Source organism: Topomyia yanbarensis, chromosome 3 (assembly GCF_030247195.1).
Source record: "Topomyia yanbarensis strain Yona2022 chromosome 3, ASM3024719v1, whole genome shotgun sequence".
Lineage (NCBI taxonomy): Eukaryota > Metazoa > Arthropoda > Insecta > Diptera > Culicidae > Topomyia > Topomyia yanbarensis.
In genome coordinates this window covers 271,370,668-271,381,150 of record NC_080672.1, presented here as the reverse complement: position 1 = coordinate 271,381,150, position 10,483 = coordinate 271,370,668, and the positions used below count along the sequence as shown (strand labels likewise).

The 10,483-nt window shown below is 42.8% G+C and overlaps 1 protein-coding gene across 1 annotated transcript in view; it reads right to left on the bottom strand.

The window, feature by feature from the left end:
* Window positions 1–8,344: 8,344 nt before the first annotated feature.
* Window positions 8,345–10,483, bottom strand: part of LOC131694302 (paramyosin, long form) — a 69,276-nt gene continuing 67,137 nt past the window's right edge. Inside the window, exons 7-10 of the mRNA XM_058982926.1 lie at window positions 9,895–10,414; window positions 9,737–9,832; window positions 9,394–9,675; window positions 8,345–9,334 (exon numbers count right to left, since the gene is read on the bottom strand). Of these exons, the coding sequence (XP_058838909.1) occupies window positions 9,125–9,334; window positions 9,394–9,675; window positions 9,737–9,832; window positions 9,895–10,414 (1,108 nt within the window). The 3' untranslated portion in view covers window positions 8,345–9,124. The remainder of the gene's footprint in view (window positions 9,335–9,393; window positions 9,676–9,736; window positions 9,833–9,894; window positions 10,415–10,483) is intronic.

Sequence of the window (10,483 nt, the reverse complement as noted above, 5' to 3'; positions counted from 1 at the left end):
GTTTTCCTAGGATTTTGGTCTTGGGCATATTATATTTTCAGTTTGCAATTGCGAAAAAAAGACTTGTAGACACCCTTAGGCCTGCTTTGCAAGATTGGAAAATCGATTTTTTACCACATTATCGCGATCGGAGGATCGAACAATCCAAGTACTCCTAATCATGACCGGCAGGCATTCTCCAGTTTACTGGAACGCCCACCGAACTTGCGTCTTCCTCAATTGCACACAACCAGCGAGGACGGAGTATGTCCTGAAGTGGAAGACCTTTTCCCGACGTTTTATTGAGCATAATATTAGTAAGTCTCTTTTGGTATTCGTGCTACATGTTCCACTAGTTTGCCGTGTTCGATTAGCATTCCGATGTCAGCATGTTTATATGCTTGGTATCCAGAAACATGTGGTTTATGCATCTGTTCCATTCCCAATTTTCTATTGTTCCCAATTTTCTATTGTGTATTAAATGCAGAATTCTTTTCTCAAACACACCGAGCAGTCTGCAATAGGGAGTATCAGTGATTTGCATGCATTTTGAGCGCGTCTGTATGCTACGGAACTTTGGCGTTGTCTACGCAAATCATAGAAAGCCTTATTCATAGCCGAGACACGGCTCTAGTATTCCACGATATATGAATTCAACTACAACTTCTTGCTGCACGTCGGCGAATTCTCCCACGGAACCAATACCGATCAGACTGCCTCGCTCTCTATCAGTAGGCAGTTCGATTCTCACAAAATCTCTTATAAAAACACAATTGCCTGTTCTGCGATTAACGCGACCGATGTCGATGTTGGCCTCGAAGATCTCGTGATGATGGTTCCGTTCCGTTGCACATCAACTCTTCGCATGACACCTTCGAGCGCTGTCTTGAGCAATAAATTAAGAGTTTTTCAGTTCTCGGATAGCCTTTCGCACTTCGACTACAGTTTGTCCAACATCTCCAATTCTCATTCTTTTCAAGCCTCATCCACTCGTGGGTTCGTGCAATAGTAATTTAATGTACTCCTTCCACCTGGCCGCCACTCCTGTGCTATATGTCACCATCTTCCCGTCTCGGTCGTGAGTCATGCTCCAGTGCTTTTCCTCTTCATGTTGTTGATCGCCATGTAAAACTTTCGCAAGGCGTTCTTGGCAATGCTTTGATCTGGTTCAGCGAGTACTGCTATTGGAACTTTGGAACTGCAAGTCACTTGACTTCCAGGGAATCGATCGAATTCCGTCCTCATTCTATCAGAGCGGTAGCACAGCGGACGAGCTGGGCTTTACAGTGCTGGACAAGATTCGCCCAAGCTTGATCAAATAAAACTATCGTATCATCAACATTCACTGCCCACACAAAGCGAAACCATCCGCTTTATAGGCGCAGCTGGAGTGTGTCTATGACAGCTGCTTGCGGCGGGATGTTAACCTGATTTACGGTCAGTAGGCAATGTACAAATCGGTCATCGATCCGCACAGTGTGCACTTCGTTACGAATGACAACGGCTAACGATGCGTGAATTTCACAGTCTTCCGCGAAATGCTAGCTTCGTACATTCCTCCCCACACAATGGCCACCCAAAGATCACTATGTTCTAATCAACGGAAAACTCTTCTTCGACATCATAAGTGTTCGCGTCTACCGTAGTTTAAATATAGTTTGGGGCACCTAACGATCTGCACGCCCTCAAAACAGTCAATGGTATACAACACTCGTCGAGTATGGACTCCGAGGCTTGACATCTAGCAGTTACGATTACGATCGTGCTGTGGAAATACGCACAGCAGCTGGAGACGGCACTACCACGGATGAACCGCTTGGCGTGTCTACTCTTGAAGATGCGTTTATCAATCGTACGGTGACTCTCGAAGCGACCAGTCGTTCTTCTCAGTCCATGCAGTGTATAGGGATTAAGAATAGTGCTAATCCACTTTCAAGGTTATCTTGTGTATTCTTCGCCTCTTCGAGGTTTTGAACATTTTTCTTCTTTTGTGTGTAAACATTAACTGTTAGTCGACCGGCAAAGCAGTAGCAGTGTTTCGTTTTTCCTATGAGCTGCCTAGATACCGTTATCCAAGATAAGCATCGCTATTATTTTATTCCCCTTTCTAGTTTGTCGTGCATTGGGCAATGCCCGTGCAAAAACCCAACAAATAATTTCGTTGTATAATGGCCTAAACAGTTATTTTTTCGTTGCAACGACTTGTTCTGCTTCCGTTGTATTAAGGAATGACTTCCCTCGACAATGATTGGTCTCAAGGTGAGATTGATGTAGAAAAAAAATCGATTCCTCGGCTTAAGGTATGTTCAAGTTCGGTCACTGGGCCCTTCGTGATCTTCTTCTGGGCCAAAGACAAAAGGTTGTAAAGGTCAGAAGGTGTCTCTTCAAGGCCTTCAAAGACAAGGTACTCGAGGAAGTATTGGTGCAAAATCGAAACAAGTCCCACCCGGACCCAGCACTTCTTGCAACATCAGCGCTGGATTAATACGATTCTCTGATATTGCGGATCGTATTTCTACAACTTAAAATATTTGTGATCCTCTTAAAAGCATCTTGATAAAGTTTCTCCTCGCGGCAAAAGCATTCTTGATCTTTTTGGATCTTGACTGCAAAATGGCTCCTCCTTTCAGCGATCGTATCTTTCGATGACCAATTCATCGAACGAGGTCACGGATTTGATCACTTTTACAGTGGAATTGTAATTTTAATTAATGACTGGAAATACATTATGCGAAACATGGCTTACTACATAAATAGACCTCAACTTTCACGATTTAATTGTTTAATTTAATTCGCTTGGATCGAGAGTAGGGGACGGTGGGGAGTTGTGAACATAGTTTTGTGTTCGGGGCATAGATACCATAAATATTGGCCGATTTTCAATGTTAGACCTGGTATTTGCTAAGGACACCTTAATACATCCGCAGGCTGAAGAAATTCAAAAAAAAAAATCATTGTCTTGTTTGAGATATGACAGAATGCGTGAAATGCGTTGAATCGGCATTTTTAGTTTGGTAGGGAGTTGTGAACCATCGCAAAAAGTAGAAGAGATGGAATATTTTTGCGATTTATTTTTATTAGGGCTAGAGAAGATAAATTTTAAGATGCTTCTAAACTTAAGATGAGATGGAAAAGTGATCTGAGTCGGCGACAACATGATTCGCGACAAGCCACTTAAATTCGCGGTTGTGGCGCGGGGAAATTAAAATTGTGGCAGAATCCTGTTTTTCGCATAAAATTGAACATTTTTATATCATAATATGTATGAATCATCCCTGATTTTCGAATTATAATACTGTTCTACTTTAAAACAATACTATAATCCACTGAAATGTACGGTTCACAACTCTCCACTTTACATATCTTCGAAAAAAAAACGTATCTCCATCGACACACTAAAGGTTCTTCCATTTTTTTTTGTCGGTGAATTACCCAAGGAATGTTTTGCACTAGTTTACTTTGAAAACAGTTACATAATGGGACTCCACATACCACAAATACAACCGAGTGTTTGGTATATTTGGTCTCTAGTTACCTAAACATAAAGAACATGAGTTAATGCAATATTTGCTAATGAGAAAGTGACGTCATGACTGTAGAAACATTTAACAGTAGTTACCATATTTTTATCATCTATAGCTTTGCGGGAATCGACGGTGTTCACAACTCCCCATGGTTCACAACTCCCCACCGTGCCCCGCATTTGGAGATCAAAAAGTGCTATTCTTTCAATCGAATCGACCTCCCGTGGACACCAGGTATTGACGTTGTCAGTTGCCAAATCAGAATTAAAGGCAAAGACCAGTGCATTGCTTCCATTTACATCCTCCCTAGAGCTTCAGTTGACCACCGACGGCTTTGCTATATTGCGGAACTCCTCCCCGCACCGAGGCTAGTTTTAGGTGATTTTAACTCCCACGGTACGACAAGGGCTTGCCTCCATAACGATAATTGATCTACCACACTCCACGAGCTTTGCGACAACTTTAATTAGACCATTTTGAACACGGCTGAAACGGATCCTGGATTCCCCAGCGCGCTCGAGCGCCTTAGATTTGTCCCTCTGCTCGACAACGGCAGCGACCATCTGCTAATCGTAATTACTATTGGTAACGTTTCAGGGCTACCGAATACAATCAATGTTTCGTATGGCCCTAGGGGGAGATCACTTGTGATGTGATTGTGATTTTTCAATCAAAATAGAAATTCATAACGTATTTTATGTTTGTGATTTTTCCATCAAAATAGAAATTTATAATGTATTTTGTGCTGCGTGCAATGTATTTTGCGTTGCGTGTAAGACTTCAAAATCCTACAAAAAAGTAGCCCTTTAGGGCTCTTAGGCAGAGATGCAAATTTTCACCAGGTTGTTTTGAACTTGAAGGAAGAACAAATCTCAAATCATGCCCTACTATGTTCAATTCGCCTTTTTTCGTTTGCATCATTCATTCAAACAGCCGGGCTGCTCAATCATTTTCCATTCATTTTCGATTTCATTGACCCTGTGAATATCTCTGTTCTGGGATACTGACTAGATTTTTCAAGCAAAACTACTCTAGACATTCTTCTTACTGTTCATGTAAGCTTGAAAATACAAAATATGTCAACATTTAACCTAAACTGGCCTCTACAGAGCAGATGACAACTTTGGTTGGTGAATGAAAATGCATCAATTTGAAATGACGATGTACGGTTTGGTTATGAAAATCCCGCCAACTTGAAAGTGAATGATTAAGGGAGGCTTTGAATTGGAATCATGCTTGGGTTTGATTGAGCTGAAAGTTGGCATTTGAAAATGAAAATTTGCACCACTGCTCTTAGGAATGTATAACCAATTTGCATAAAATTAGAAAAAAGGCATGATCTGTCCCTAGGTATGGCCTCACACGAAATATTGATTGGAAGAGCAACGCGCTCGTGATAACCGGCAAAATCGAGTCCACACAAGAGCTTCCGCAGGTACGGGTTCCTGGCTAACTTCATTCTTGACAACGCGATTCAAGTTCATTAGTACCAGACGCGAACTCTCGTGGACGGTCTCCCAACCCATGGTGGGACAAAGAGTGCTCAGACGTGTACACAGAGAAGGCCGCCGTATATAATACCTTCCGAGACGACGATATCGTTATGTTAGATATCGACAGTACGTGACGTTAGAAACGCTAATGAAGAGTTCGATGAAAGCCAAGAAACGTAGTTATTGGCGCCGGTTTGTTGATGGCTCGGCGTATGCGAAACCGAAACAGTACTAATATTCGATTTCGCCAAAAGGTTTGTCCAGATTCTGCCACGGAATATCACCTTTTTCAATGGTGAGGTCCTTACTTGCTTTCTTATCATGTAACAATAAAGCCCCAGGGCCACACATAATCAAATTCAACTTGTTGAACAATCTGTCAGACTGCCAAAAGACGCTTGTTGAATTTATTTTATATGTTTCTTGGGGGAAACATTTTCCCTCATGACTAGAGGCAAGTGAACCATCCATAAACCAGAAAAACCAACCTCCGACGACAATTCGCATCGACCAATTGCAATGCTGTCCAGTATCCGAAAGGTGTTCGAGAAAATGATCCTCGACAATTGGGTCGAGGCAAATGGCTTACTGTCAGATACACAATTTGGTTTCCGCAAGGCCACGAAAAGACGAACGACTGTCTTGCGTTGCTCTCAATAGAAATTCAAATAGCATATACTAGCAAAGACCATCGATTTTGAGACCTATCATATCGAATACTCATACGATACGATATGTGGGACCCGATAGTGCAAATATCGAGAGGCTTGTCGAGCTCAATTCCCACACCCGATTTATCCCAAGCAACCAGAAGTTCGTATAATACTTAAAAAGCACACTTTAAAGTTCACGTAAAGTTCTTAGCGAACTTTCAAGCTGCTTAAGCTTTAATGGAACTTGAAAGCTGCTTAAGCCGCTATTAGAACATAAAACGTACTGAAAAATTACTTAAAACGAGAAGCTTGTGCAGCTCCCTTATACGAACTTTTGGTTGCATGGGATGTCCTTGTACTTCGATCACATAGCACAAAATAACAATTCTTCCTAATACTGTGTTAATCTCTCGCTTGCTTCTGATTCAACTGTGTTCTTTGACACATCCATGAAAGCTAAGATTCAACCCTCCCCCACATAAATATTTTATTGAAATGAAAAATCGAATATGTTCGACAAAAATGTGCTCAATATTTTAAATGGAAGTTTCTTTTGAAAAAGTTATCTTCTGAGAATATTTCCTTGTAAGGAAAATTGGCGATAGACCTCGGCATCTACCGGTTGGCTCGATGAGGAGGCTGGGTGTACTGCCGATGACTATATCGAGTTGATCGCGTTGAAGCGGAGAGATAAATGTCTCAGTTGCATCGTGACGGAACTGGCAGCAAATTGGTTCACGAAACTGACATCGGTACCAAGAAAAATTCCGCACCCGAGCAACTCTCAGTCGGAGTGGGGTAGTTTCATCACCCGGGAGCGAAATGCCTGAAGGAAACTGTTTCGAAAGAAATTTGCGACAAAGCTGAGAACAAAATGGCTCATGGAAACCGGAGCTAATTGGATCACTGAGACGAAAACTAAGTAGCTCACGAAAGCGGAAGCCTAACGGCTCACAGAAATGCCTTGCGGTAGCTCACCACTGGGTAATATCCGAATTGCGTTCGGGGCTAAATGGCGCAAGTACGTAGATGATCTATATTGCGTCATAGAATCTATCATCGACGTCACATTCTGTAGTCCTGCACTGATGGCGAACAGGGACTGGAGAGTGTGAGGAACCCTGCTGCAGCATGGAAAATGCGGCTGATCTCATAAGAAGGATTGTAATAGTTTGTGACATAACAATGCCGCGAAAACTGAAGCCACGCTGTAGACGGCATGCAGCCCCAGGTCCGGATGGAATACCAACCGTGGCGCTGAAAGGTATAATCCTAGTATATCCGGACATGTTCAGGATGGTGCTGCAGAAGTGTTTAGATGGTGGTAACTTCTCCGAAATGTGGAAGGTACAGAAGCTGGTGATACTACAAAAGCCAGGAAACTTACTGGGTGATCCCGATTTGTATATATCTGCAGGATACACCCAGAAAACTTGGAATCTCATCGACGATCGGTTGAGCTTCAACAACCACATTGATTACGCCTGTGGACGGCCGACGAAGGTAACGAACGGGAATACGAGGATTATGCCAAATGTCGGCTGTCGGAGAAGCAGCACGAGACATCTGCTAGCTACTTTTCGTCATCGATACTGTGATATTCGGGCTTGGGCTGCAACAGCGCTGAAAACCCTAGGTTCGAAACGATACGCATGGAGATGCTTGAAACGGTAGGGTCGGATAATGTTGTCCACAACATGAAAAGTGACATAATGACATGAAACGCGGAGTGGTGACGCAGATCATGTCTGCCTTACAGCGGATGAACAGCGGGCAATAGTTTCGGGAGAGTAAGCACCGCCGGGAAACTCTGTGCCGGAATAGGCTAGAAAAAGAAGGGTGGATTGCGATAGAGCACCGGGTATGGTTCGTCGGGACGCCAGCGAACTGGACGCTACTCTCCTGCCGCTATCGCCGGGCTGACCCCGACCCTACCGGTAGTCCCGAGAGTAGTATAGCGAAAACAGAAGGAGAATCGGTGTCGGGAGAACTTCTTCCGCCGGAAAACTCTCCGTCGGCGTAAGCACGATTCATCGTTGGGAACTAGACTGTGTTGATCGCAACAAGATACCACCAGTTGGGGGTCGTCGGGGTACTTGCGGCTTGATCCACTAGAATCACCTGACCGACCTTGGAGCCTGGCTAGTTGGCTCGGTTTCGGGAGAAGATCTCTCGCCGGGGAATTCTCCGTCAGAGTAAGCTTGGTCCATCGTTGGGGATTAGACCGAGTAGTTTGCGAACAAGTTAGGAGCTTAACGAGGAATTGGTACTAAATGGCACAAGAAGGTAAAAAATCGCAACAAGGTCAACCGATCATCGTAATATTTGAGAGATTAATACAGAATAGATGGAAGCATAAATTTTCTTCTTTGGATTGTTTATACCATTTATATAATGGCGCTTGTAATAAGATAGCACAACAGCGACGATTTGTTGATGAATAAAAAAATATCGATTTGAAATGCAGACGTTCGCTTTTGCATGAAAATCTCGCTAACTTCAAAGTGAATGAATTTTGGATGCGGTGAATTCAACTGGAATTTGACATATTCTGAAAATGAAATTTTGCATCGCTGCTTATTACTCTAGTGCCCCTAACGGGTTGCTATCCACTAGTTTTTAAAAATTGATCGCAGACACGCAAGCGTGCGTTTCTAGATTTCGAATGCAGTTGTAGTTAGTATTTAGAATTCAATTGTAGTTTTCATAATGTTTTATTGTTTTTATTAAATTTTATAACATTTAATATTAGCTTTTTCCACCAATGCTTACACTATTTTCCATTCACTCCAACAAATCGTATGTCACCGCTTGAAATGAATAGTGTGTCTTAAATATTTTGATAACTGTGTATAAAAAGCTGCATGGACTATTTCTCTTTCCGTTTCGCTTCACTATCTTCTTATTTTTCTGTTTTTATTTATTTAATAATATTTATTTATTACAAAGAATTATAATATACAAAAGTAATATGATTTTAAACTTTTTCCAAAGCTTTTCCTTTTGATTCAATTTCAGGAAATATAGGCGGTTTACTTATTGTTTCGCGATTTCAAGGCACTCCCTTCGTATATTGATTTCCACCATTTAGTAAGAGTATTCGCAATCAAAATTATCGGCTGTTTATTACCATTTCTTTTTTGTTGTTACAAGAGATTCACATTTCTTCGTACCGTGACCTTGGCACTGTTGTTTATTGGGTTCACTGTGTTACTAATGACACCTGCTTATGTATGATGGCTTATATTGCTATAAAGAGATTATCGTTGCTTCGACAATGGTTTTGGGTGAAACAAATTACACGTGGAACTAATAATAACAAATAAAACGACGGACAAAAATCAGAGGATTTAACTAAAGACAAACGGAAATTATAACGAAAATGAAAGATCATTCTGTTCGCATTGCCCACATCTTCCGGATGTTATTGGATCACATGACATAGATGCCTTACGGCACTTCTTCCTCCACAAATTTAGGACGATGTCGTCTCGTTGATGGTCCTGGTGGTTTCTTGAACAAGATACACCTGCGATCCGGGCACAGTCGAGGTGGTGACGAATGTGCGGTGTTTGGCACGGACCAGATTCAGGTTGCTCTCAGCTACATCGGCGCGATCTTCGGCAGCTTCCAGTTCGCGTTGGAAACGACGCACCTTGGTGACGGACTGCTGCGATGTTTGTTCCTGAAAATAATTGCCAAGAGTTACCGGCGAGTGGCGCGCTAAAGTTTCTGAAAACCTACCTGTTCTACCAGTTGACGTTTATAGGCAGCAATCTTCTGGTTGGCCTTCTCCAGGGCATCTTGCAATATCTGGATATTTTTCTGATCTTCTTCGATCTGAATATACACTTCCTTGACAGAGCGTTCCTTTTTGCGCAGAATCTTGATGGTTTCGGAGTGTTTCATTCTTTCGCCTTCAAGCTCTGATTCGATGTCTCGTAGACGGGCCTCCAGTTTGCTGATGATGCGACGGCTTCCGGCGACTGCATTAACCTCAACCTCTTCAAGACGAATTGAAAGTTGCTGTTGGAGAACGTCTAGGGTTAAAAATTTGGACAAATAACAACATGTACACAAACCATACCTTAACTTCGACTTCCAAGGACTTCTTGATAGTTTCAATCTTGACAATTCTTTCCTGTTCTTCGTGGAGTAGTTCAACGGTATGCTTAAGCTCAACCTAAGAGATAAAGTGTCATGATTGAAGGGATTTGTTGTGGGAAATAAATGCTAATTTCATACCTGAACCTTCTGGTAGCGCTCATCACTGACACGCAGCTCACGGGAAACTTCCTCGTAGTCGCTAGCGAGAGTTTGTAGTTCCTGTTCAAGCTTAGCTCTGAGTGAAGAATAGTTAGCATTGCTGACGGCGAGTTCGTTGATGCGCGACATAGATTCTTCCAGCTGAACCTCAACCTGGCGTTTCGAGCGAAGGGAAGCATCGTAGTTGATGCGAATCTCCTCCAGCTCCCCGGACAACGATTGGATGCGGCGCTGAGCGATACCGTATTGATCAACAGTAGACTGCAACTGACGTTGGATCTCTTCGTAGTGGGCCGTAATTTCGGTCAACTGAGCCGACTGTCTCTTGATCGTTTTCTGTAGCTCAATGTTGGTGTGGTTGGCAACATCCAATGACATCTCCAGCTCGGTGATCTGGATCTGCAGCTTCTTCTTGATGCGCATCACCTCGCTCTTCAGCTTCGTTTCGGCCTCGACGACACGAGCATTCAGCTGTTCGATTTCAATGCTGGTTTGCTTGCTACGCGAGGGGAAGAAACAATGGGAAACTCACGATTAGTCACCGTAAAAATGCGTCTGTCCTGGGGCC